Source organism: Athene noctua, chromosome 10 (assembly GCF_965140245.1).
Source record: "Athene noctua chromosome 10, bAthNoc1.hap1.1, whole genome shotgun sequence".
NCBI lineage: Eukaryota > Metazoa > Chordata > Aves > Strigiformes > Strigidae > Athene > Athene noctua.
Genome location: NC_134046.1, coordinates 13,474,810 through 13,502,703, shown reverse-complemented (window position 1 = coordinate 13,502,703; position 27,894 = coordinate 13,474,810). Strand labels below are relative to the sequence as shown.

Below are 27,894 nucleotides of genomic sequence, written 5' to 3'. Positions count from 1 at the left end.
AATTATTAATTCCCTTTAGATTAACCAGATATTATTTTCCCAATTTTCTTGTAGCACATACAGTAACTGTCACCTACCATTACAGCATAAAGGCTCTGTTTTTATTAGTGCAACAGCAAATTGTGGAGCATTTCTTTAGGTCCTTCTTCTCTCCTTGTGTTAATTCTGTGGAGAAGAAAGAAATTGTTTAGTGCAAAGCTGCTTGGAGTTAACACTAGAGGATGGATAAAAGTGTAGAGTCTTCTATTTCTCCCTTATGGTTTTGCATTGAAATATCATATTTAGTTTACTAGATATTTCTGAAAATCCCATGAGAGAAACATGCTGAACTGATGGGACTATTGGCGTCATCCTATATTTTTGTGGGATATGAGGAAGCAGAAGATTGTGCCCTATAATTTCCAAGCACATTCACTTGCAGATGTTTACGGGGACCTGCCTGCTTCGTCTTGTGAGAAACCACCCCAAAAGCAAGTGGGGGAGCTGAGCATCCTGAGGACAGCACAAGATGATGTACGTCTTGCACAGCAAGAGCAGGGTCTTTCATCCCTTTGGGTCTGATGCAGTAAAATGCCCAGAACTGTTCCCACTTTGAGATGAAAAAGAAGGATTTCTGAAACCATAGTGTTGTGTTTTTTCTCTTTGTAGGACTTGGGTGCAAACTGTCAGACAGACCTCCTGCTGTTGCCAGGTGCTGAGACTGCTTGAGAAGAACCTCTTTGGGCTTTCCTTGGGGCTGAATGCCCCTTTCCACCCACCCATGAGCTTTTTGTTGGGCTTTCTGCTTAAAATGGGCTTAATTCAGTTTGTGGCTCAGGAAGCATCAGTTCTGCTGCTGTCCTCTGAGACACAAACCCAAGCCACGCTGCAGTGCTGAGCGGTGATGGGTGGCCATAGTCCACTCAGCCCAGCCCCGAGCTGCTCAGGTCAAAGGCAGCCCCTTTGGAAACTAATTAAATGGGATTTCTGGCACACAAGGGCTGAGGAGGCTTTGTGTGCTTGTCCCCACTGAGGGTCTGTACGTTTGGTCTCCCGAGCACAGAACAGCAGCGCTCACAGCTCCGCATTCCCCTTCTCAAGTGGAGAAGATATTGTCATCATCCCTGGCCCAGCTCTGGTGCCATCCCTTTTCTTCCCACATCGCTCACACTTTCCATTAGGCAAAAGCACAACTCCACTCTTTTTTCAGGGAGGGTTTGAGATTTCATTAGTAGTTAGGGACAGATTTCCGAGAGACCACGCAGGACACTAGCTATTTCTGCTGCTGAATTTTCTTGATCAAAGTCCTGTGTGCTGGCGGCAGTGCTAACATGTGTCTGTTGGTTTGCTTGTAGCCTTAGTCCAGAACTGCCGCTTCCTTCCTAGGCCGCTGGGTCTCTCCAAGCTTTAACAACTCATCTAAAATTTACTGTGACCTTCTGTAAGAGATGTTTGCCTGCTTTTCAGAAATGGCACTGGCACATACCCTCTGCTCTGATCCTTGGTTATGAGTGCTGGGCAGGACAACAGCTTGCTCGTAGATAACTACAGCCACATCACACTTCTAATTGCATATGATAATCCCCACATCCCCATGTTTAATGCTGTTAAGCATTATCCTACTCCACAGAATCAAGATTTTCCTTTGCTCTTTTGTTTTTTGTTTGTTTGGTTTATTTTTTAGGTTGTTTTTTTTCCAGTGAAAAGGGACAATTCTGTAACAATGTTATCATGATCCAACAGGCCCTTTGGTACAGCTTTGTTTTCCTTTGTATCACGCTATTCACATGCATTTAAGGGTGTGAACACTCCCAAACAGTTATGTTTTTGAGCTCTTTTAAAAACTACACAGAATAATTCTACTGTTGACAGATTTCAGAGTCTCTGACACAATAATCAAAAATAGAAAAGCGCTTCCCAAAGTGTCTCTCCAGCAAAGCATGAACACCACAGTAAGCACCTAGCACATTCCTAAATAATGCTTTATAGCTAGGCAGTCAGCACGGAATTGTAAAGATGCTTGTCAAATGTCCTGGTGTTTGACAACATCAGGATGGCATCGTGTATGGCTGTAGCTGTCAGGCAGACAGTATGCAATGGTATACGCTGTACGCTGGGGCTGTGTGTAAGTTCATGCTGGGATGTCAAGCTCTTGGGAGACAGTGGAGCTCAGTGGTGCTGGATGGCTCAGGGAAGATGACAGAAACGTCTGTACCAGAGAAGCTCTGCACTCTGCCTTGCTAAAGGGAATTAATTTTTCTTTCTGTCCTGGTGTTCATCTTGTGCCCCCTGTGAGAGCCATGCAGAGAAGCTCTGCCGGGGCACAATGGGGTGAGTACCCAGTACAGTACCCCAGGAACAGGCACACCGGCACCCTGACTCACCCACCCACAGCCCTCTTAAGCTGAATGATAAATTTCTGTTCTCTGGCGTCATTCACACTGCTGAACATAACTGTGTTGGAGGCTGATCTTGCATAAACTGTCTGAACATAATTAAAACCAGCTTGCATTTGTGGTGTTGACAGTCCTAGCTACATTAATTATATCCCCAAACGAAGCTGCCAGTCTCCTCTGTCCAAATTTGCAGCATGCCACCATGAATGGAAAAGCAAATCTTGCCTGCCTGTTGTTAGAAAAGGCTTCAACGCTCAGGGCTTGAGGGTCATGTCACAGCCCAGCTGCCCTTCGGAAGACTGCGGTGGTGAGATCCCCTGGTGAGCTGCCCTGGTAGCCCTGGTGCTGTGGAGGAGGAGGATTTGTGCGGCTCTCCAGAGCTACTCTGAAGGGCAGGTCTTCCCTGCCTGCCCCTTATCACTTTTCTTTGTATTTTTAAGAAACTGGCTCCAGCTCTGGGCTGCAGCAGCACCCTGCTAACATGATTAACACTGCCTGCCCTACCGCACAGACACGGCGACAAAGAGCAGAAGCCCTCTGGACACATGTGGCTAATGGGCTTTATTAACATGAAATCCAATTAGGCAGTTACTGAGACAGGTTTGGGCTTGGATGGGAAAAGGATAATCTGGCGTTAATAACCACGGCCAGGCCCTGCCCCTTCTGCTGCCCCTGCCAGCTCAGGGGCTGCCAGGGCTGGACCTGCCTCACTGTAAGACTTTGCTGATGGCCTCTGTGGGCTCACCTGGCAAGCTCTGAAGCCCCAGTAGATACAACAAGGTTCAAACCTTGCAAGTAGCATGGTGTAGTTGGAGCCTTGAACATTTTTAGGATGCTTAAGCTATTGATTTAAGCTTTAAAGAAAACTAAAAAGAGAAAGGTTATTATCAATAGCTGCACAATTTAATTTGAAAGGATCCAAAGGGATGGCAGCTCCTCCAGCTGCTGCTGTGATGGATCAACAGCTGCATCTACATTTGGAGCTAAATACTGGACTCAAAGAACACCCCTCTCCAGATGGCTGGACCCCAATGTGCCGCTACCAACACAGTCACACTCCTGCAGCATTAACTGAGTTATTTAGGCAACAATAGGGGTGGACAAATCTCTGCAGAGAAGCAAACCCTTCTTCTGCTGTTAGAGCCCATGCACGGAAATACTTCAGAGTGAAAGCTCAGGCTTTTGCAGACCATGATGTTGGGTCAGAAGTTGGTCCTTTTGACAAAAAAATGTGGAAACCACTTACACTCTCACAAATATTTGTGTGGCAGCCCAGTGTATTGGTGTGCAAACCTTCTCTTCTGAGTATTCAGGCGGATAGCAGCCTTTTGACTACAAGAATGACTACGAGAGGCTCCTAAGGTCTGTTGAGTAGGGACAGCTCTTAAAAACAGGGTCTTTTCATATTTATGATCATAAATCATAACTGGCCAAAGCCTCTTGTTAGCTGGTTTCGGAGGCCATAGTCACCAGCTTATAAGCTTAATAGCATCACGCTGCTCCCTCCCTGTTCTCAAGGGCTGACAATAGGCTTAGGAAGACCAAGTGGAGAAAGCACAGCCATGAGATACCCGAGAGGAAGGTAGAAAGCTGAGGATAACTCAGTGACCTTGCAGTCATTAGCTCATTGCATAGCTATCGTGTTCCACAGGGACTTGGCTTCGGTAATGTACCGGGCTCGCACACAGTCTGACAAGAAAAAGGCACTGGATGAAGCATTGATGATGTTTTCTCTAGCATCTGCACTGAAGTTAGCAGGTATTTAGTATTGATACTAGATTCTAGAAAAAAGCTAACACCAAGAACTTGGAATACATGGAATATTCCTGTGATGCCCCAGAGGCACCTGCCTGCATGCAGGCAGCTCCCTCTCTGCAGAAGGAAGGGTGCTTTGAGTTGAGCCTGTAGTGAATACATCTTGTGCCTCATACAACTGGGTTTCAACCATATCGTGAAGAGGTCTGAAAGGTCTTCTAGTCTCTTTATGCCTCTCTGTCTGTAATTTGGTCCCATGTGCAGTCTTTCCCTTTGGGAAGCCAGCATGGTGTGCATGGGCTGTCTGGCACTTCCTTCCTGGCAAACTTCTGCTTCATCCAGCTTTGACATCAATTCATTAATTCCCAACATTTGCATTGTTTGGCTGAGGGGAGTGGCTCACGGGGGCTGGGTTTCGTTGCTGTGAGCACAGAATTTGCAGAAAACAATGTATTCTAGAGGAGATTGCTGGGACAGGATCATCTCTGCTGCTAGCCTTTGAAAATGGAACAAGAAATGAAAGTAGACAGTAAGTAAAACTAAAAAAAAAATACATTGCATGCCATGCTGACAGGTTTCTCTTCTATTTTTATGCAGTTGTACTTCTTGATTAAGATATTCACAAGTTTTTTCAAGTAATATGTTAAAAATAACTGTTTCCAGAACTGAAATATCTTCCACCAAATGTGTGCTCTTGTCCAGTCAGTGTTTGTGGAAGGAGAGTAAAGGGTTGGCACATTGGCTGTGCCGTGTGTGTGACCTAAAGGAGTTGTTACACCTTTAGGCACAATGCAAAGCCTACTGATTCCAGTGGGACAGGGGCTTAATCCTTAGAGGTGTGAACTTATCCTCTGAGTCTCTGCTTCTGGGACACTGCCTACTTTTGTCTTTAAGGCGGGATTCTTGGAGTACACTATAAACTGCCTGACATGGGTTAGAGATTAAACTGGAGTTTGTTATCTTTTAACAAAATGCTGCTTAATCAAAATATCTGTCATGATGGAGCTTTGATCTTATGCCCTTGACTATATCTTTTTCATTAGATGTTAATATGGTGCCTGAAGAAACTCTAATTATGTGGGCCCCCAGTGAAATATTGCTGTCACTGATGTTACTGAAAAGTAATTGAGTTCTGAGGTTCTTTAATTTATGGTTGAGTAAAGCTTTGATTAGCTTAGGAAGAAATAATGATGTTACAGGAAGTTTCTGTTTAATCAGATGGGAAAAAAAAAGAGAAGTTTGTGGTGCAGGAGGTGCTGTGTGGAGGTCTGACACCCAGCCTGACCAGCCTGAGTATGAAGCAGTCTGGAAAGTGACTGATGGGGACAAGAACTGCAGGTTAACTGCCAGGGTTTGCCAGAGATTAAGAATCTCCCAAACTTTTGGCTATGGGTTCCAATCCTAAATGCACTGCAAATGGGGGTCTTCCTGCTGACATCCATGGGCTTGTGCTCAGGTGCTGCTTCCCAGCTGCAGTATTTCTGTCCCCACAGGCTGCCTGGAGGGGTGTGCAGGGAAAGCAGTGACTGGCCTTGGTTTACACCTGCCCAGTACTTGTACTTCTCTGCAGAGGGATTTCCCCAAATGATAAAATACAGTTACTTTTCTGGCAGGAGGAACCCCACCCCGGTTCCTGTACAGAGGTGCATTCGTGCCAATATCCCCTCCTTTGGCTGCCCTCTGCCATGCTCCACATGCTGAACCTTGACAGAATCACAGAATCACCTAGGTTGGAAAAGACCTTGAAGATCATCCAGTCCAACTATTAACCTCACGCTGACAGTTCCCAACTACACCAGATCCCTCAGCGCTATGTCAATGCGACTCTTAAACACCTCCAGGGATGGGGACTCAACCACTGCCCTGGGCAGCCCATTCCAACGCCCAACAACCACTTCTGGAAAGAAATGCTTCCTAATATCCAGTCTAAACCTTCCCAGGTGCAGCTTGAGGCCATTCCCTCTTGTCCTATAGCTTATTACTTGGTTAAAGTGACTCATCCCCATCTCTCTGCACCCTCCTTTCAGGTAACTGTAGAGGGTGATGAGGTCTCCCCTCAGCCTCCTCTTCTCCAGACTAAACACCCCCAGTTCCCTCAGCATTCCTCCTACGACCTGTGCTCCAGACCCTGCACCAGCTCCGTTGCCCTTCTCTGGACACACTCGTGTCATTCAATGTCCTTTTTGTAGTGAGGGGCCCAAAACTGAACCCGGTAATTGAGGTGCAGCCTCACCAGTGCCGAGTACAGGGGTAAGATGCCTTCCCTGTCCCTGCTGGCCATGCTATTTCTGATAGTCACAAGTGAGTGCTTAGCAGACAGCACCCTTGGGTGAGACACAAGGGATCTTCCAGTTGAGATATAGGGTCTGAGTGCATCATGTCTGACTGTTTTAAGCATGTTCATAATGCCTAAATTCAGACACCTGAGGAACATAAATGTTCAGTGCAGATGTACCCTGTGGATCTTGGGCACCTCAAGAGTGTGAACAGAGGTTTCCACCCAGGTAGGTCTTTACTTGGCTTGTGGCCTCTCACCCTCATTGTGCTTGATCTCTCAGAGAAGCAGAGAGAGAGGGCAATGTCCTGGGGTCATTAGAGGACAGGGATCATCTGTGGAAGATACTTGAACTGTTGGTGTCCTTGGGCAGGAAGGGCAGGACATGGCAGTGCACAGAATTGCCCAGAAAGTTTTGGCCATATTTTAACAACTATCCAGCATGGCCCTATTTGCTTATGAAAAGGCCAAACCTCTGATAACCTGATTTTCAGCCAAAGGTGGAATCACATTTCGATGCCAGCCAGAGCCACGCAGGCAGTGTGCGCAGTACCCAGGACCTTGAAGCACGCTAGGCTTTGGGGGGATGTGGTGATGTGCGTTGTGCACAGGTCTGAAAAACTGAGCTTTGAGCCCGAGGCTGGAGCTCACTTCTCTGCCTTGGAGTTTTGTTGGTTATTTTGGTGTGTCTAGAGCTGGATCCCTGAAATATGGGATGAGTAACATCCTAAGCTCTGAATTTCCTGGCTTTGTCAAAGCCTATCTCAGATTTATCATTGTTTTAAAATGGGGCTATGTGTTCATGTTTATAGACTATTGTGATTTCCAACATCACCGTAGCAACAACCATGCAGTTGATTTATTTACTCCCAGTTCACAATATTTTTAACCTGGTCATTTAAACCATTTCCATTGGACTGGAATTTGGTACTTATACTCTTATCTCCATCTTTTGTTTTAAATGGGTTTTTGTTTAACATTTACACATTAAGAATAGGCATTAGGTTCTCTTGGTAATGTGTACAGAAATCCATTGTATTTTGGAATGAAAATCAAGGATTTCTTGTGATATAAGAGGTAACATAAGGAGTTCATGCTCCTGGAATATTTCTCTGGAGCACACTAAGGGAAGGCTCTCATCCTCCCCCTGCCCTTTTTCCCTGATGCATGCCGAGCACAGCGCTCACCTGGGGCTGCGCAGGCCTTGGTGAACTGCAGACAGGGAGCCCTTGTTGAAGGTGTGCAAAGTCCTTGCAGTCCTTAATGGTTTGTAAATGCTTCATTTTCTGAATGAGGAATTTCACGTTTACAGTCATAGGTGTGTGTCCTTTTCCTTATGAGTACACAACTGCAGACAGACATCAAACCCAACAACCAGCAGTGCCACACCAACACAGAGGGAAGGAAAAGCACCTCTTGGGTGTGGTTTCCCACCCTGGGGCATGGAAGAGGAAGCTGGAGCTTTATCATGACTGAAGCCCCAGTAGACTTGCATGGTCTGCCAACTAACTGGCCAGTGAATCCAAAACTGTTTGAGATACTTCACCCAGCACTTGAGGAAGATGTTTCTGTTTGGTCTAGACATGACTGAGATAATCACGTTGAAGGCATCTTACTGATTTATTTTTCCCAAGGAAGTTCTCCGTAGCGCTCACCATTACTTGGAAACCTGTGCTCCTTCAGCTCAAGGGCAGCCTTGTCTTCTCCTGCACAAGGGATGTGACATTTCAAACGGAGCGTGTAGTTTCTTATTTTCATAGGAAGAAATAGCAGAGAGTTTAATTTAGCTTCCTGGAAGAAAGGAGCATGCTCTCAGAAGAAAAGGCTAGTAAATCAAGTTGATGGATGACCACCCTCAGCCTCCCTCTGTGCTGGTCAGACTGTGTGCTGTTGCCAAGCTGGCATTTCCTGGCTCCTCCACACGCTCTTTTCTTGCACAGACTGAATTTTCGTAATCAGTTGGTGTGATATGAAAGGTCACTGGATAAAAGACTTAATAAAAAGCATTGTTTCTGTGTTAGGCACCAGTTGCTACCAGTGGTTATTTTTAGAGTGGTGCCTAAGGAAAAAAAAAGCCAGTGTCCCACAAGGTGAATTAAAATAAATTGGAAACTTTTAGAAAAAGGCAGTTGCATAAAGAGCAGAGTCATTGCTGGTCAAACTGAGGACAGATGTTTGAAAGGCAGCGAGAGGTGCTGACCTTCACCTCTATGTTCATGTCCCATCAGAGATGTAAATGTGTGTGCAGTTGTGAGCTCTTCAGACAAGGTTTCTGGGTCTTTGGAAAGCCCCTGGGGCCTTTCTTCCATCTGTGTGCTTAACCCAGCCTGGCCTGGGTGTCCATCCTGGCCGGTGACCACGCTCCCCGATGCCACGGGGTGATGGGCCGGTTTCCCCAGTAGCCGGGCTCCTGACCTCCAGGGCTTGTAACGCCCAGGTCCCCACTCTGCCGGGCCATGGAGGGAGCTGAGGATCTGCAAGGCTTTGTCACCTACACAGGGTGTCAGTGTTGTTCCACCTCAGCACGGGAATGAGCTCGGGAAAGCAAGACGGTAGGAAAGGACAGCAAATACTTGGACGGTGTGTTGGCCTGTGACATCTGTTTGGTCTCTACATGCACTGTCCGATCTCGAGGCTTCCTCACTCACTGGCATGTCTGTGCGCTATAGGTGACCTGGACCCGGACCTGGACCCGGACCCGAATTTGGGACATCCCCTGACACCCTCTGCACCCCCGGGGCGCCCGGATGACAACGAGTGGATCATCCAGCACAGAGGTATGTATGTGCATGGCACCGACCTCTTGTCTTTCGGACAGTTTGCTCTCCTGTAACTTTACTCTTCTGGCCGTAAGGAAACAACAGCAGCTGCCTGACCTGAGGAGGTGCCAGCCAAGGTGGACAGTCCTGTGAGCCTTGTATGCTATGGCTACTGCAATGGGCATGTGCCTGGCCAGCTCTCAGGCTGCTTTGTACCTCCTGAGCTGCTGCTCCTGGCCTGCTTCTCTTGCAGACAGATATGTTTTGGAAAGCAATTGGCTTTGACATCTGTCTGTGCTTCTCTCTACTTGGAAAGTCATCAAGACCTCTGCTGAGTGGGGAGCTGGGACCACAGCCCTGCCCTGAGCATAGCAGGGGGGTCAGCGCTGGGGGCACAGGCATGGGCACAGCTGCCTGACTCACCTGGGAGCCCTCCCAGTGCTTTGCTGGAACACCACTGGGATGAGCTGGACTGGCAGCAACTTCTGTCTGGGGTGTGTGGGGTGTTTGGTGTGAAGCAAACTGCTCATCCAAGAGCGGCATTAGCCACTACAGCTGAATCTTCCTGCAGTCATTTTTTCCTGAGCAAAATCTGTTTTGGGTTTAAATTGGGTGTGAAATCCTTAGCTGCCCTTTCCCATAGGACCAAAGATCCTGTCACCACCTCTGGCCCTGGTGGGTGAGTCTGTGGAGCAGAGGAGCAGGTCCCCCTTCATGCGGCACAGGTAAGCAGCTTTGGGGGGCAAAGTGATTTATGCACTTTTCCATTGAAAAGCAGCTCAGTGCAGCCCGGGCAGGAGAGTGGGGGGTGGGGGGGGAGCCCTCCAGCAGGCCCCCCATGCTGGCTGGGGTCCCAGAACGGCAGAGAGAGCCAAAAGGCTGATTCCACCACAGGCATTGGTGGTGGGGTGAAGGTGTTTTACAGATCCAGCGGTGCAGAGAAGCACCAGCACTGACTTGTGTGTGGGAGAGCCTTAGGCAGGGGTAAAAACTGAATTTACAGGAGCACGGCTGCCTTCCCCCCCGCTCAGCATCCCCAGCTGCAGGGTGGGTAAAATATCCTCTGTCTGGGCATGACCAGAGCAGCTCCTTGGTGGCAGGGCCCAAACTCCTGAGGCTTTCTTTGGAATATAAGTATCACATGGGTTTTGTGCTAGTCCTTCTCTCAGAGATCAGGTTATTCTGTCTTTTATGTATTGCTTATTGTCTTTGTTTCTCTCTTGGTTTTCATCTTGAATTTAAAAAGAAAACACAAACCCAAACAAACACCTTCTTCCTTTACACATAGAGAAAAAGAAAAGAAGCAGCACAGCTCAAAAAGCAACATTTGATCCAAAGTAGTATAGGGTGGCAGGAGTCTGCTCCTGCTTGTTTTCTTCATTTACACATGGGTTCAGAATGGATAGCTTGTGGTATTATGATTCTCAGCCTTAATGAGAGGGGAAAAGATGACTGCAAGACAGTGATCTGCCTGAGCATATCATGAACACAGTCCTGCAAGGACAGGAAAGTGACTAATTAAACTAAAATAAATATGAATTTGATCAATGCCTGGTGAACACTTGTTAGAGAAGCAAACATCGGGTCAAAAAAAAGAAAAAGGGAATGTGAAGATTCAAGGATACTAGTGCTAAATTTCCTTTGGATGGCAGTGGGCTCAGGAACAAGAGCTGAGTCCCCAGCCAGCTGTGCCGGTGCTGTGGGTGGGTGGTGGAACCGGGGCAGCACCGGGGGGGCCTGGCCAAATTGCCTTCCTCCCCGTGCTGCCATCTCTGCCAGCCGAAATAGCTGTGGGAGCTGTGAGATCAGTGCTTGATCTTACTGAAGGGGGTTTCTTCACCTCAGCTGTCACCCCGCTTACAGGAAGGGTTCTTGTGAATATGGTCTGGGGTTGTAACAAAACAGCACAGCTGGGCACTGAGGATTGGCTCTGAGGAAAGGATTCATGGCTGAATATTCCCCCAGAGAAAACACTGACATTATCTTCTCTGTTACCACTTATTTCACGGTGTTTTAATATGCTTTTCAAAGGTGTTAAATCAGAGAGATGAAAAAACACATAATGGACAGTCAGGTGTCACGGTGAGGACAGAGGGACCTGTCTCAGTTTGGGGCAGTCACTTAGATTTTTCTCTCTTACAAAGACAACTGATGAGGATTTTTGAGGAATCACCTCTGAAAAACAGAGGCTTAATTTTTAGGCTTTTTTTTTTTTCTTTTCTATAATGTTACTCTATCCCCGTTGGCAGAGGAGGTAGGAGTGCCCCACACTGCCCATGACAACTCCAGGGACCTGCCACCCTGGCCGCACTTGGGCAGAGCTGCTGCAGGGTGCCAAGGGAGGCACAGGATGTGCTTCATGCACAAGTTAGTCTTTCTGCTGCTGTTTCTATTAACAGAAAATAGAAAACAGCTCAGAGTAACAGGACTGGAAAAATAAAGGTCTGGAAAAATAAAGAATGCCATTTCTAATCCTGTAAGCTGACAGGGAAGATGTTGATTAGCAGCTTGCAAAGACACAGCAATGTTTTGAACTGGCTCAACTTTACCCAGCCCACTGAAGGCGAGGGTTTACACACAGATGTATTTATTTCAGACCACTCTTTAATACTGACCTTGCTGATACTACAAGAAGATATTTTTTAGAATGCAGATCTCTTTTTCTCTTGTAATAAAGAAGATGCCAGCTGTGATTGTGTAAGAAAGTGGGTGCACCCAAATGGGCTCTACTTCACTTTTTTTGCATTAGGTTAAATACACTGAATATTTCTATCTAATTCTCTAGGAGAAATTAAGAGTATAAACCTGTTTTGTTTCCGTTGCCTCCCAGTGTGCCCCCGATGACAGAGGCGGTGGCCAGGCAAGCCCTCCTGCGCTTCGTGGCCTCGCGATGCTGCTACGGGAGCAGAGCTGTGGGTGAGCTGGCCATCCGGCGTCTGCGCCCGCTGGGCACATACCGAGTGAGTACCTCCAGACCGGGTGTCTTGGGTACCTCTTCTGAGCACCTGGGATAATTCCAATTACATAGTGACACGGGGTCACAAAGAGCCATCCATTCATGAAATTAAATGGCTTTCATCCTACTTCAAGTGCCAAGTGCTTTCCAGGAAGAGTCTACCTAAGAGTTGACTGAAGGTTTTACAGCTGAAAGGTCCATCCTCCTCTACAGTAAAGCAACACCTCAGCAAAGCCTCTGGAAGCCTCCTCTGACCACCTAGCTTTGGCAAAAGAACCCTTTCCTTACGTAAACCACAGGAACCTCCCCTGCAGCTTGGTATTTTGGGCTCAGACAAGCATAGAGTGACCTGTAATGCCACATATTCCCCCAGCCATGAATCTATTCTGGTAATGTTTAATTTCACAGAAAACATCTGGGCTTTGATTCCCTAGTGTCACACAGAATCACGCAGAATCATCAAGGTCGGAAAAGACCTTGAAGATCATCTGGTCCAACCATTAACCTAAAACTGACAGTTCCCAACTACACCATATCCCTAAGCACTATGTCTGGGAAGTTGAAGTCTCCCACAAGAACAAGGGCAAGCAATTGTGAGATTTCTGCTAAATGCCTACAGAATATTTCATCCACCTCTCTGTCCTGGTTGGGTGGCCTGTAGGAAACTCCTACTACAACATCTGCCCTGTTGGCCTTCCCCCTGATTCTAACACAGATACACTCCACCCTGTCTTCACTATACTTGTGCTTGAAGCAATCATAACAGTCCCTAGCATACAGCGCCACCCCCCTGCCTCTCATTCCTTGTCTATCTCTCCTAAAGAGCTCGTAGCCATCAGTTGGCGCACTCCAGTCATGGGAGACATCCCACCATGATTCTGTAATAGCCACTACATCCTGATTTTTGTGCTGCATCATGTCTTCAAGCTCCTCCTGTTTGTTACCCATGCTGTGTGCATTGGTATACAGGCACTTCGGATGGGCTGATGTCCCCAGCACCTTTTCTCATTTAAAGGTCCTAAGTCTGGCCTGACCTTTCACAGGTGTTACCACGGTTACTGATCCATCCATATCCCTTGCATCTTTGTTGTGCTGCTTGTCTCCATCCCTTGCCTCCGCTGGGATGGCAGGGTGAGGGTCATCATTAGCACAACAGCCCACAAACTCTGGTCATCTACCCTGGGGCTTATGCCTGGGAGTTCCAGTTTTGTCCCCTTCCCCCTTCAAATCTAGTTTAAAGCTCTCTCAATGAGCCCTGCCCCAAGATCCTTTTCTCCCTCTGGGACAGGTGCATCCCATCTGATGCCAAAACCTCTGGAGTCCTGTATACTAACCCATGATTGAAAAATCCAAAGTTCTGCTGGTAGCACCAGTCTTGGAGCCACAAGTTCATCTGTTGGGTTCTCCTGTAATCTTCTTTATCCATCCCTGCAACTGAAGGGATGGAGGAGAACACAATTTGTGGCCCTGGCCCCTTAACCAGTTTCCTCAAGGCCATGAAATCTCTCTTCATTGATTTAAGACTTCTCCTGGTAATATCGTCACTACCTGCCTGAAAAACCAAGAGAGGGTAGTAGTCCTTGGGTCTCACTAGAGTGGGAAGTTTAGCCGTGAGGTCCTTCCCTTGGGCCCCAGGGAGGCAGCAGAGTTCCCTATGACACGGGTCTGGTCTTTACTAGGCCTTCGACACCCTTCAGAATGGGGTCACCCACTATAATGACTCTTTTGGGGTTCTTTTTAGAATTGGTTTTAATACCTAGTCTAGAGCGACCCGGCCTTGGTGGACCTTGATCTTCCTCCTTGTTTGACTCATTCTCTTCATCCTTCTCTACTTCATTCAAAAGTTCCAGGGCCCTGTATCTGTTGTGAAGGGGCACCATGGAAGGTGAGGGAGGTCGGGAGGGGATTTTCCTGCCTCCCTGAGCAGAGACTTGTTTTCAGTCTCACCCATCTCTTAGGTCCCCTCCTTCTGCCTGGTCGCAAGAGGCTGAGGGATCATCTGCCTCTTCTGGGGCCTCCATTTGCTCCTGTTGCTTCAGGGATGCCAAGGTGCTACTCCACCAATCAATTGCCCTTTCGCACTCCCTAATAGTCTTTCAACCTCTTCTTTGAGTTCCACCGCCAGGCTGAGCAGCTCATCCAGCTGACCCCAGCGCACACGGGTGCTGTCACTGCTGCCCCCAGACAGGACTGACAGGCTCAGGCACTCCCTGCAGCCCGGGACCTGGACCGCTGTGTGTTTGTGTGGCAGCTCCCTCTGGGTTGCCACGTCCTTTCTGTGGTGGTTTTGCCCCGAGTGGAGACCATAGCTCAGTCTACTCGGGGAGGACGATGACAACTAGTTCAGATGTGCTCTAGACCCAGGAGAGGGACTGTGCCCTGTCCGCTCGCCCTGCCCGCACGAACTGCCGCGCAAACTGCCGCCCCGCGCCCTTCTGACCCACCGCGCCCTGTTTGCCCGCCCTGTTGCCGCGCTCCTGGTCGCTCGCACTCCCTGGGGCTGCTCTTGTACGTGGGGGCCGTTGGGCGTTGTCACTCCAGGCTCTGCCCACTCTGGGTCCCCGCTGCCCTCGTTCCCAGCTCACTCCCTGCTCAGGGGGAGCGGCTTGAGGCTCTCCCTCTTTCCTGGGCTTCTGCCTTATTGGTTTGTGGTTTTGCTGCAGGTTTTTTGCCACTTTCAGGAGGGTCTCCCACTGCCATCCTCCTCTGTGGAGCCCCTCTCCTCAGCAACTGAAAATCACTATTGCAGATTTGGTGCTTGCTGCCGTGAGCAGCTGGCTCTCAAGTCAGTCCTGAGCTGGGGAATCATTGCTTGTGGGGGAGTACCCAACACACCAAACTGGTGGGTTCAGGGCCAGGCTTTGATGCAGGCCTGGCCTGGGCAGCTGTTCAGGGGAGTGCTGCAGTGCCCACCCCTGCTTCCTTTTCTGGGGCTTCTTGGAGGGGATGATGCAAGAGCACTGAGGAGCAGGGTGCTGGGAGTGCCCTTTGGTAGGCACTGTGGGGCAGATAGTCCTTTATGCTAATGTTTGTTCCACTTCTGAGATTATTCAGATTACTCACAAACATTATCTGGGCCTTCCCTAGAAAATAAGTCTCAGCTTTCTTCAAATAATGGTAAAATGCACTTCTGCTGTGAAAATACCAACCAGTTTTTCTTATGCAAGTTGTACTCAGAGACAGAAGAGTCTGGGAATGCCCTCAAGACCCATTATTAGCAAGTCACAGTTCAAATTTAAATGCCTGCTTTGTACAAGTTGTCTTTGTGGTGAGTGGGTGATTTTTCTCTTCTAGTATCGACTGGAGACGTTCAGTGAGTCGAGGTTAAGCGAGTGGGTGTTCGAGCCCTTCACCAGTAAGTGACTGCCCTGAATCCCAATGGAATAGCTCTGGTGGGACCTGCCCCACACGTTGGAGCTGGGGTCTGTGGCAGTGCTCACGGTCCAGGGCTTGTGGGGCTCCTGGAGATGACTTGAGCCTGGTTTAATGTGCATTAGGTTTACCTCATCCCTTGTAGCCTTTTGCACTCTTCAGGACCTGTGAAGCTGGGGAAAAATGCTTTCTGTCACAAGCTTAGTTTGCTTTCCTCATGTTATGGGAGGCTTTGTTGCATGCCCTGGGAGCAGAGGCAATTAGCTCCCTGCCTCCTACCGAGTGCAATGTATACTCAAAGCTTGTCAAGATTTACGATGAGCACCTGTGAGCCCACTTTTTACTAACCTGCTGAGGAGTGCACAGGATTCCTGCCCCTGGTTTTTGGTTGATGGCTGATCCCAGGGGCTTTCACTGGTTTGGGTGAGTCTGCTGGGAAGGCTGTGGGGGGAGACAGGGGCTGTGCTGTGGCAGCAGGAGGATGCTCAGCACCTCTGGGTGGCACAGATCATGTAGGGTTGGTCCCTGGTGCAATGCCCGCATGGGGATGGGGGGTGAAGCCATCATTCAATCACCACCTCCAGCAAGGTGAGTAAGATGCCATTCCCCTCCTGCAGAGCCTGGAGCAGCTGGACCCTCTGGGGACACCCCCCTGGACCCCTGGGACGTGGAGGTTGGGGCTCCCCCACTCTTTCAGGGCCAGACAAGGCGCTGCCGGGTGCCCCACTCGGTGCTGGTCAGGGTGAGTCCCCGCTCGCTGTTGGCTGCTCATGGGAGACTGTTCCCCTGCCGATGGGCTCCTCAGGGCTCTGAGAGCAGCCCCCAGTGTCCCTTCCCCAGCCGATGGGCTCCTTGGGGCTGGGGGAACAGCCCCCAGGGTCCCTTCACCAGGACCAGCTCTCCAGTGATAGTGACTGGCACCTCACTGGTTCTCATTTTCTTGGGTTTTTCCTCATTAAACACCAGGGAAAATAGTCAGAGATTGCTTCTTCTCGGTGTTTTCTTCCTCTAGATGTTTGAGGACAAATCCTGCTGCAGCCTTTTCAAGAAACAGCACCAGATAATCTTTCCTCTTTTGTTAATTTTTTTTTTTTTCAATGTTAGCAGAACATTTGTTTGCATGACAGTTCCCATTTAGCTTTTGACAAGCTCTATAGCTGGTCAATTTATTTCACTTTTTAAGTGAAATGATGAATAAAGAAAAAAAATTACTTTCTTTTGCCAGCACTACATAGACATTGGCCTTTGTTAAATAATTATTATTTATAACTCCTTTAATGGTTGTACAGCACAATTTTATGGTGTTGGATTCTGTCCCGTTAGGACCAGAATTTTATCACTGAATTTAGATGCAGGAAGAGTGCATGTGCATAATACGAGATAACTGAAATCCCTGGGCAGCTCTGTGCATGAATAACCTTCTGATTTCAGGACTGTCACAGATGCCATGGTCATGGCCGGTCCAAGTGCGGGGTGTGCCACGGGGCAGGTCGGGTAAGGAGCCGGGAAACCTTCACCAGGCAGCCTGCTTTCCCTAGTCCTCTGAGTTTGGTGTTCATTTGCAAATTTACAACATGTGTTATCTTATTGCTGTACTTATTATGAGGGTTGGAAGTCTGAGGGCGAGTTGTCGTTTATTCCCCCCAAACCCATTTGTGTTCAGTCCAATTTCCTGGGTCCTGCAAAAATGCTGGAAGGGGTTGTCAAAATCCTGCCCAGGTAGAAAAGATGTCTTACCCCATCCTCAGTCGATACCTGCATGTTACCATGGGGAGAGGGAAAGGAGAATTTGCTTCTGCACTGTTGAAAAGAGGTCAGATCTCAGGTGTGAAATGCAGCAAAGTGTTTGCTGCCTTTCAGAAATGATTTGTTCTGCATTTGGGTTTTCTGAAGGGGAGAGGAGGCTTAACCCAGGGACAGAGTGCAGTGACAAATCTGCCCTCATATCTTTATTTGTTCTTCTGCACAGATATTTCCAGACAGCTGAAAGGAGTATTGTCATTGTGCAAATTTGCTGCTTAGTTAAAGTCAATCTGATTAAATAGGAATACTTAAAGTATACTACTAATGACAAGAATAAATAACAGTGGAAAAAACACATGTGTAAGAAAAAAGTCATTTCAACCTAGATTGTGTGTCTAGTTTGCATCACTGATGAGTTTGACTGGAACACCTAATTAACCCAGGGTCACAATTTATGGGCTATTTTGTACACTTTTAATTTACAATGTACGTACCTGGCATATGGCTTTCTTTACAAGCCTGAGTTAGCAATTATTTTGATAATGTGCATAAAAGCTTTTGGTTTATAAACCTGACATTTTTATTCTAGCAGCCACCACCTGTTTTAATTCTTCGGTGTATTTGCAGACGAGGTGTGTAACATGCAAGGGGTCCTGCCGGAGGCTAAAACAGCAGAAGAGATGCCAGCTTTGCTCAGGTACAGGTCGCAAAAGGTACGATGGGCTCCTCTGCACGTCACTTGGTGTGTCTCTGCTTGGGCCAAATTGCTTCCCTTAGTCTATGTTTGCTCACACAATGGTACGGTTATGAGAAACCAGTTACCCCAGTCCCACTGCCTTGGTGGAGGTTATCAGCTGAGGGTCTAATAGTAGGAGGAAAAGACTGGGAAGTTGGTAGGGAAAAAAGGCCATTAGTCCAGTATGTTTGAGTCAAAATGACTGCACTTGCATGCTTCTGGCAGCAGTTACAGCACAGAGCTCTACATGCCTGTGCGCTTTTGGTATTTCCTACCATGAAGACACCTAACAGATAAAGCAGTGCAGCAGTAGCTTTATTCTCCAGGAATAATGGTTAGAAATAGCCTTTTCCCCCCTCTGATTTTTAAATGAACTTTCATTTTAACATCTATTATTCATTCTGTGTGGCCTGCTCTCAGCATTCAGAAACCAGGCTGATATCCCAGACTCATGAGAGAAGCTCTTAAGCATTTGGAAAAGAATATATTTTTGGCCTGCCTTTCTTCCAACTTTTTTACCTTTCTGTTACAAGACGGTTTCCTTTCCCAGCTTCTCTGGGAAACTGGAGAGAGCTTTGGGTTTTCCAATGAAAGCAAAGTTTCTTGGACCTTCAGGAGCTGTAGCAGCAAAGAGGCTTTGAGTGTCTCCAAGTCAATGCTGAAGCTCCTGTCTCAGGTCCTGGCAGGCTCTGCTCGGCTCAGTCAAAGAGGGCTGGTGGGATGGGCTGCAAGGAACCAGCTTGGGGTGGCAGCAGCAAACTTCCAAGTGGCTCTTCCATGTGTTCCTGCAGCGCCTGGTTGGGCTTTGGCAGGTTTCACAGAGAGCACAGTCTGGACAATTATTACAACCCTCTGTTTTTTCCAAACATGAAACTTAACAGGCTTAAAAATGATCTTTAAGTGACAAAAAAAGAGCAAGCACTATTCTAAAACTGTTTTGTTTATGTGGCTTCATTAAGTTTAAAATAACAGAGATGGTATCTTGCATAATCATGGCAGTCATTTTAAAGCATGAATCCACTGGGACTAATGATGGCTTGAAGAGCCTTAATGAATCAGTTGTTAACTGCTGCTAATCTGTGTTGCATTGATGCAATCAAAATGCTCCATGCATAAGCATATGCCTCCTGCATCTGTTAGAAGCACAGGCAGCAGTGTCTTCAAAGTGACACTCGTCTTCCTACCGTTGTGTGGGGAAATTGTGATTATCCTTAATTAGATGTACAAATACATTCTTTGACTAATTCCACATTTACAAATAGATTTGAGGCTGGCATTAGTCATTTGTTTTTTCCAGCAAATACGTTATATCCCTTGAGTCACAGACTGGGGGAAGATGTATGTGCGGTGCATCTGCTATCATTGACTCCTGTAGCTGCTGACCCAGCTGAGCTACACAGACAGTCTGAAATAAATCACGCCCAGGTCCGCGGGCCTCTGAAAGCTGGCAGTGTTTAAAATCCTATTTAAATTCCTTTTTGTTGCATCCAAAGGTGCAATACCTGTTCTGGCCGGGGCAGCAAGACCTGTGTGACCTGTCAGGGGGAGAAAAAGCTCCAACATTTCAAGCAGCTGGTGATAACTTGGTAAGTAGCACAGGTAGAAGTTCAGAGCTGTTACTTTTATTCCTTATTTTACTGCAAGGCTTGGGAGCTCAGCTGGGCTCCCTAAGGGGAGGCTGTGAGAGTATTTCTTGCCTTTGTTCAGGCAGAAACAGGGGCTTAGAGGAGCAGCTTTAGCCCTCAATGATGGCAGTCTTGTCCACAGGGCGTGGTGGAGGCTGCAGTGGGTTCTCAGAGGTGAAGGATGGCCCAAAGTCACACAAGAAGTCAGAGATGGAGCCAGAGCAGCTGGGCAAACATGGAGCTGGCGCATCCTGGACTCAAAGCCCCTCGAAGCCCCCAGGGCTGTGGTCCAGCTCCTTTTCCCAGGGCTTTAGTGATGGCCCAGGGCTGCTGGCTCTGGTGTTGCTCTGGCACATCCCATTTGGGAGCTGTAATGCCAGAGATAACAGATGGGGCTGGAAAAAAATCTTAGCTTGTGAGGTTTAGCTAAAAGCCATTACCTGCCCTGCTGGGTGCTTCCTGAGCACTTTCCCATTTTTGTACAAAATGCCTTCAATTACCCTGTGTGAAGACCTGCATTTTTCAAAACACCATCTCCATCCATCCTGAGAGACTGGAAATTGCCCCAGGTGTGTCCATCATGCCGGTGGGACTCTGGGGGGTGCAGAGGCCCCAGGGCTGAGCTACCCCAGACAAGCACAGCTCTGTCAGATGAGACCTTCAGATTCTTTGGCACTAACCGTGCCCCTGTCCTACAGGTAATAGAGCAAAATGGCTCACTGTAAAAGGAGCCGTGGCTTTGGAAAGGGAATTGAAGTCCTCTGCTGCAGCAGGGAGTTAATCGGTGAAGGTCTGATTTCGGGATTATTTACGCAAGAGCCATCCATGGTTATTGCACATACAAGGTTAGGCAGGCATGACTATTGTCCTCAGAAAGCAGGGAGCACCCAAACATTACTCAGGCATTTAGACAGAGTCTGGAACTAGCTCAGCTCAGGTTGTGCAGTTGTTTTCCCTCTCTCTTGCAGGAAGAACAATGTCTTTGAATTTGTTTCTGAGCATCATCTGAACTTCCCAGGAGAATTGCTCAGCAAAGTCAGCGGAGCAAATATATTTAAAGATGAAAATGTGGTGGTGAGTGTGACTCTAGGGGCTGGAGGGAATCCCTCCCTGAGTGGCTGTAAAGGAGGGGGGATGTGAAATGCCTTCCAGCTGTGTGCTTCTGCTGTGGTGGCCTGGACATAGCAATAACCACTGCCCTCTCCTGAAGCAGAGCTGTGGTCCCCCATTTGCAGGGCACAGCTTTTCCCATTTCTACAGTCAGGAGAAATATAGGGAGTAATGGGATTATGAAATCCAGCAAAATTTGATCTTTTTCCGTAAGCAACCCCTCAGAGGACATGACTTTGCCCCTTCCCACAGAGCCGGGAATCTCTCGGCTGGGACAGAGATGCTTTGGGGGACCCACAGGTGACCTGTGCAGTCTGAGTGGCACCAACGCCAACACAATGGGGCTTTGGGCCGTTGTCCCTGCTGCAGAGCAGCCTGAACTTCCTCTGAGGAACTAAGAGTTGTTGGGTTTTCTGTCTGACAAAATGCAACCAACCTGTGCAGCAGCAGTCAGCCCTCAGCCACCCCAGGTTACTTCTGGTGGCTATTGCCAGACTAGCAGAATTCCACCCCAGAGTTGTTCTCCACAGCTCCCCAGCAATAGCAGGAGACATCCAGCAGCATATCCATCTCTAGGGCTTTTTATACTGTTCCTTGCACATTTTCTGCTGCCTGTACCACGTCGGTGCCGCTGGCTGCAGGCTTGGCCGGGAGAGGCCATGGGATGGTGGCTCTTGCCCCTTGCTGGAGCACCTGCAGGGCATTGCCATCTGCCAGCAAACCCGCCTGCCTGCAGAGCCACTGGGAGCTCATCCTGCAGACAGGAACTGATCCTGGACCTTTGGAGCCAGGACCCACTGCAGAGGTGCTGCTGCTGCCCAGGGCTGCTGGACAGGCTGCCGTGGAGACCTGTGGCTGCAGGACCCTTCAGCAAGATGGTCATCAGTGCTGGACATCTCTTCTCCTCCAGCTCCTGTGGTACAGGGCTCCCAGAGGGAATCTGCCTCTGTGTACCTGCAAAAGTCTGGAGCAAACCAGCCTGAGAACGGCTGAAGCACAGTGCCCTCCTACAACCATTGCTGTACTGCTCCATTCTCAGCTTGATTTTTTTTTTTTTTTTTTTAAATGCGAATGCTAATGAGTGAGGATTTAACTGTGCCTTTTTATTATTTATTAGTTGTTTTGCAGTAACCTGTAGAAACTTTGGTCATGTACCAAGACAGGGAGGTAGGCACCATCCAAGCACGGACCAGCTTTCCTCCAGAGAGCTATTATTCAGTGTCACGCATCTGTAGTGAAGACTTTGCATCTGGTGTTGCAGAACCCTTTTGGGATTTGAATGATGTTTTAGCATCTGAGTCATTCTCCAACAAATGCTTTATCTCTGGAGTCCTATGAGCATTACAACCAGTGGGCCTCTTACATAAATAGGTATCACTCCTGGCTATGCAAGAAGTAGCTGACTGGTTCTGCCTTGCCCCCAAGTCCAATATTTCTTCTGCAAATTGTCCACATGCTGGGGGAAAACAGAGATACTTAAAAAAACCCTTTCAAATGTAACAGTGCCGCACTGCTGGAGAAGGTGACAGTGAATTCTGTTGGGGCACAGAGTCAGAGTCACTCAGTGCCAGTTTTTAGCCAAACATGGCTGGGAGTAGCAGCCTCTCCCCATGCTGTCCTGCTCCACGGGCAGCACTAAGCTCTGCCTAGAGAGGCACAGTCCTACTTTGGACACTTCTACATTTTGCTGGGGTGGGATGGACATGCCTGGAACTTTGAGCTTACTGTTTATTTTGTGTATTTCCATTCTATGCCCAGGTCTTTCCTTGCGTGTGCCGGTAACAGGTGAAATGAATATTCTTGTGCCAGACAAATAGGGTCTCTCTTTTGCGTGGTCGGGTTTATTTCTTGCAGGTATACCCCATCATCGACTTTCCTGATCCGGAGATCTCCCTGGCCTCACAGCGAGCCATCACAGAGCACAGCGCAGCGCTGGCCACGTCCTCCCGCATCCTCCGGCAGGTAAGGGGGAGCCCGGAGCGGAGCCACCCCTGCGCCCAGCAGGCAGCTAATGAGGCCCGATTAGTGAGCTTGGTTAGACACTATAAGATGAGACTATAAGTTGAGAATAGTAACTGATTTTATTTTTTTATTTAGAGGTGATTTTTAGCAAATGAAAAAGAAATTCTAACTATCGAAATCTTAATTATCAAGTGAAATACCAGGGAAATAATTTTTCAGACATGTATTGAAAGATGGAGGAGACTGTGGTTATTATTGTTCCTTTTACCTTTTCAAAGCCCTGGAAAACATTATTTATTACCACTATTTTTATCTTGGAAGCTAATTTTGAATAAACATTAGGATTCCACTCTATCTGATTCTCGCTAGAGTGTTGTAATCTCTGTCGCTGCTATTATAAATGTGATTGCAAATGCAAAAGTTTAGCTAGAACATACTGTCTTTTCACCCACAGGAAAGAGAAGGTTTCACATTAAAAATGCAAGTAAACTGAAAGACCAAAATAAACTTAAAGGGAGATGGTTTGATTTTCCATGTGGTTTGTCAAAACCAGCTCTTTGGCAAATTTCTGTCTTCCAACTTAATTCCAGCCTATAATTTCCACTTCTCAGCATCAAAGGCAGTTTGTTCACTAGATTGCTGCACTCCAGCCAAAGGCTGCGCTAGCTGTATGGCAATGCAGGTGCTGAAAACCTCCCACCCTGCCAAATCCCTGGCACCACACGGTATTTATGCTGGTCCGAGCTGCCTTCTGCTGGTGCTTTCCCCACCATTGAATTTTTCATCCCCTCTGCTCGTTGTTGGCTGAGGTTCCTCCACTTAATATTCAGCATCTTTTGCAAAAAGCTGGTGGTGGTGGTGGGGGAGTCTCTTCTTTGCTTGCCTGACGCTATTGTGGTTTCTTATGACGTTGGCCGTGTGTTGGAGGTCAATACCCACTGGGGTTAGAGGGGCTGGAGCCCGGCAGACTTTGCTGAGCTCATAGAGCTTTATTTAAAACAGAGACTTTGTGTGTGACTAGAACAAGATGTGAGAGCTGGGGTGGGCGCTGGGGCTGCACTGGCTGCTCGGGAAACCTGGCCAGCTGCAGGGCACCGCACGCACGGCTCTCCTCCCTCTCTCACCCCACCGGGCAGCTCTAAGGGGCTGGGCATGTCGCTGGGCTCGAGCTTGCCCGGGTCCTGGCTGATCACAGACTTAAAATTCACTAAAACTTGGGTTTGGTTGGTGTTAGGGAAAGGTGGGGATTGCTAAACTCTTTCTGCAAAGAAAAGGAAGGAGCAAAGCGGGTCCCTCCAGGAGGAGGTAAGGTGCCACCGCAGCACTGACACCAGCCTGTCACTTGTAATTCAGCCATGAATAATAATCACCAGATAAGAGGAGATGAAAGCAGCTTCCTTCCCCCTCAGACAGGGAAGGGAGCAGCGCAGCAGGGGTTAAATCTGCAGCAATTTCTGCCGCAGTAACACAGCACAGTGTGGCCCATCACCAGCATCTCTTCCTGCTTCCAAGGGACAGAGGTGACGTGTGTCCACAAAGGTGGTGATCTACTACCAGCACCAGTGGTTCCTGCCACACACCCAGACTCCCACAGCTCCCCCCGTTCCCAGAGCGTGGACCAGGAACCGCGGTCACACACAGACCTCAACCATGCAGGAGACAGGGCATATGATAATGCACTGAAGACTGGAAACAAGGCTTTAAGGATTTAAGGAATTAGTTTAAATAACCATAAATGCAACAAAAGTGGTCTAGTACACAAAGGCCAAAACATGTTAGCTCCATGCTAGCGGCACTAGGGGAATTTCTGATGGCTGTAGTGATGGGTGTCCACTGGGTTTTCCTTTCCCCTTCACAAAGCAGCAGCAATCTTGGAGCTGCAAAGTTTGTAGCTAAAAGTTGAGGCTTTTTTCCTCCTTACATGTGTTGGTCTAAAGCAAGATACAGCATCTGCTCTAAACTGCTTATTTAATTTGAGCTTTTCCTTTCCCAGCGTCAAACAATTGAGCTGATCCCCATCACAGAAGTTCACTACCAGTATTCAGGGAAGCCTTACCTCTACTACATCTATGGGCTTGAAAACAAGGTGTATGCGCTGGACTACCCTGAGAGGTGCTGCTGCAGCTGCACCATCCTCTGAGAGCTGGCATGGGAGAAAGGCACAATTGCAGCAGCAATCGTGGGGACTTGGGGATGTTCCGGGACCTTTCCCACCACACCGGTTGTGCTTACAGAGGACTGCAAACAAAATAAAGAAGAAGAAGAAAACCATTACTCCCCTCCCTCCAAACTGCTTTTATCTCAGAGCCAGGCCCAGCTCCAGGCTGCTGCTGGGTGCAGGACTTGGCCTTTGGGTAAAGATTCCTGCCGTGGATGTTTTCCTGCCTTGTTGCAGTGCTGTATCATTAAAGTGATGCATATTGACAGAGACATTTTCAGTACAACTATGCAGTTTATGACCGGTGTCTGCCTTTCCCTGTTTTATTTGTCAGTTTTCCTGAGTTACTACATAATCTATAATGATATATTTCAAAATCTATCCAATTAGCAAATCTAACTTCAGAGGATTTCATTTTAAAACACCCAGTAATGCCATCTGAGGAGTGGTTGCACCGTTACAAAAATTATTGTCTAAGAAAAAAAGAATAAAAGGCTCTTGCATGCAATGCCCTGGGTGGTTGCAGGGATGGGGAGAGCAGGATGTTGCAGGGGGGGGAGGACGTGCGGTCACCCCTGTGCCTGTGGGCTGGGGGAAGATGAGTTCTGCCCCTGGGGCAGCACCCGTGCCCGGGCCTCATCCAGACAAGGGGCATTGGCTCAAGTGCCCACAGGAGGCAGTTCTGCCACGTCCTCCTCTTTTTTATTACCAGTGTTGCAACATTTATCTCAGAAAAGCTTGCAGGGGAACCTCGGCTCGCTTTGGGTTTAAGGCTAATTTAATTTAACTGCAAACACTTGGGTTTGCATTGCAGAGCTTGAGGAGATAAAGCAAACAGACCCTAAAAAGTTCAGAAATGTGCAAGCAAACAGAAAGACACCAACACTCCTATTTAAAAACAAACCAAACCACCCTCCTCTCCTCCCCCACGATTTTTTACATATTATAGTTCCTGCACTGTTTGGGGCCTAATGGAGGGGTTTCACATGGGGGGTGCTGGCAGCCCCCAGCAGACTGCTGCATCCCATGGGGATGTGCTCCCCTGCAGCCTGGCACCCTCCTTGTGCTGAAGTGCCAGCTGAGTCAGGGGGTTATCACAGCAAAATCCGCATGGGAGAAACACAGCTCGAGGGGCTGGGAAAGTTTGAAAAGATAAAGACCCATATGTCAGCTTGAACAGGGATTGTGAAGGGTGAGAGTGAGAAAAAAGCGACTGGGAAAAGACACTTAGCAACTGACAAATTTTAAGCAAGTGAGTTGAAAATTACTTTGTAAAGGAAGTGTTTTCTAAAATGAAACAAAAACATGTGGTTTCTGCTAATGCGTAAAGCAGAGAGGATGAGAGGGAACAAGGAGCTTTCCTGATTTTGCTGGGGGTGGGGGGAGAGACACAGGCAGAAGCTGCTGTCGTGGCTCTGAGTGATGCTCCCCGGTGTCAGCTCTGGCACTGAGCAGTGTTCTTCTGCATCAGTCCTAGCCCTGAGTGATGCTCTTCTGCATTGTCCCCAGGCCCGAGGGCAGGTGTGTTGGGGGTGTCAGATCAGAGCTGGTTTCACCCTGTCACCGACCCCGTGCTCCTGGGGGATTTTGCAGGCAGACGCAGGGGGCAGGGTATTGAGAGCTATGGGCAAAGGGGCCTTTGTGCTCACTGGACAGGAGCTGAAGGGATGCACGGCTAATGTACCGACTCTGCAGTTTGCTCCAGGGTCAGGGTGGCTCAGGGGGGGCCCTGTTGCTGCCATCAAGCACTCTGCAGCCAAAGGGCACATAGACACTGACAGCCACCTTATTAAAACACAGATTTAAAGGCTAATTTGACGGCTGATTCTGGCCTGGCTCTGTACCCCATGCGTGCCCACGTAAGTGTGACCCAGAACACCACCCAAACTGTTCCTGATAAAAGTTTCTTCAGTCTTTAAAAACCCACAAGGATGTCACTTCCGTATTTTGGCAAAAAACCCCTCAGAGCTTCAAGACTCCAGAGCAAAAGGAGGTAAGAGCAGGTTTCCCTACAGAGCACTGCAGGATGCACATGCAAAGATGTTCCTTCCCATACATATATATATATGCATATACATATACATATAAATGTGTGTGTCCTCACATAAAGATACATGCACATTTTCTATAGCCAGGCACAGTGCAGCAGGCCAGTGTGGCACATAAATCAAGCAGGCTGCCTGCCTGGCATTGACAGATTGGTTTAGACAGTTGCATCTAATGCAGTTTTAGTCTGGCCTTACTTGGGTTAAACAAGTCCCTGACCTGTGTAAGGCTGAAAAATGACCTGAGGAGCTGATCATACCGGGCAGCTCTGGAAAGTGCTGCAGGCCCACTGGATGTGGCCATGCAGAGCCCACGCTGCTCATACGTAGGAGCTTCATTGCAGTCCCTGCAGCCACAGCCTGGGCTTCGTTTTGTCTTGTTTGGGGTGTTAAACCTGGGTGAGAGGCTCCTGCACCCGCAGAGCTCATTCAGCCTGCAGCTGGGCCAGGAAACCCATGGGGAGACCCAAACTGCTGCACATCAGCATAGAAATGGGTATGACTTGGTGCACACACAGAAGGTAAATTGAGAAGAACAACAGAAATGGCTCCCATATGCCAGGCAATTAGGGCTGGTGGGGGAGAAGGGGGATGAGAGGGCGCAGGGATGCTCAGCCCTGGGGGAGGGGGCATCTGGGCTGCCTCTCTGGGGTTGCCCACCAAGGTGCTTCCACTAGCAGCAAAATGCAGCTGGTGGCCATCCCCAGGCAAGTGCCTGTCCTCTGCGGAGGCAGGACCTCAGGCTGTTGGAGGGCATCTTGCCTACTGAGAAGACCACCCAACACCATCACGGCAAAGAGGAAAGAAAGGAGGGTGTTTTTCTTCTGTGCCACCAACAGAGAGGGACCAGACAGTTTGGATAAGCTTTAGAAGCAATGCAAATAGCCTAAATAATCATCAGGCCAGATTCCTTCTGGACTGAGCAGTTGCTAGTGGTTGTTCAGAAACAAATACAAACCCAACTTTGCTCTCATCGAGTCATTCTTGAAGCACGAGATAAGCTTCATCCTCTCTGCTGCTGCT

At 48.3% G+C, this 27,894-nt stretch overlaps 1 protein-coding gene across 5 annotated transcripts; it reads left to right on the top strand.

The window, feature by feature from the left end:
- The first annotated feature begins 424 nt into the window (after positions 1-424).
- On the top strand, positions 425-25,082 carry SSUH2 (ssu-2 homolog). 5 transcript variants are annotated; one of them, XM_074914494.1, is made up of 13 exons: positions 425-513; positions 649-691; positions 9,075-9,182; positions 9,808-9,889; positions 11,995-12,124; positions 15,415-15,475; positions 16,110-16,234; positions 16,924-16,986; positions 17,863-17,948; positions 19,465-19,557; positions 20,565-20,670; positions 22,561-22,668; positions 24,662-25,082. In XM_074914494.1, exons 4-13 carry the CDS (start codon positions 9,879-9,881, stop codon positions 24,806-24,808), a joined length of 930 nt encoding a protein of 309 aa, XP_074770595.1. In that variant the 5' UTR covers positions 425-513; positions 649-691; positions 9,075-9,182; positions 9,808-9,878; the 3' UTR covers positions 24,809-25,082. The 5 variants fall into 5 exon arrangements, with proteins under 5 accessions (XP_074770595.1, XP_074770592.1, XP_074770591.1 ...); XM_074914491.1 differs by lacking the exons at positions 425-513; positions 649-691 and adding an exon at positions 4,400-4,659; XM_074914490.1 differs by lacking the exons at positions 425-513; positions 649-691 and having other exon boundaries at positions 8,052-9,182.
- The last annotated feature ends 2,812 nt before the right edge of the window (positions 25,083-27,894 follow it).

Coding starts and splice junctions, on each gene's coding strand:
- SSUH2 (XM_074914490.1), top strand. CDS start 9,020: ATGCACTGTCCGATCTCGAGGCTTCCTCACTCACTGGCATGTCTGTGC. Junction 16,987..17,862: donor TGTGCCACGGGGCAGGTCGG/GTAAGGAGCCGG, acceptor GTGTATTTGCAG/ACGAGGTGTGTAACATGCAA. Junction 20,671..22,560: donor TTAAAGATGAAAATGTGGTG/GTGAGTGTGACT, acceptor TATTTCTTGCAG/GTATACCCCATCATCGACTT.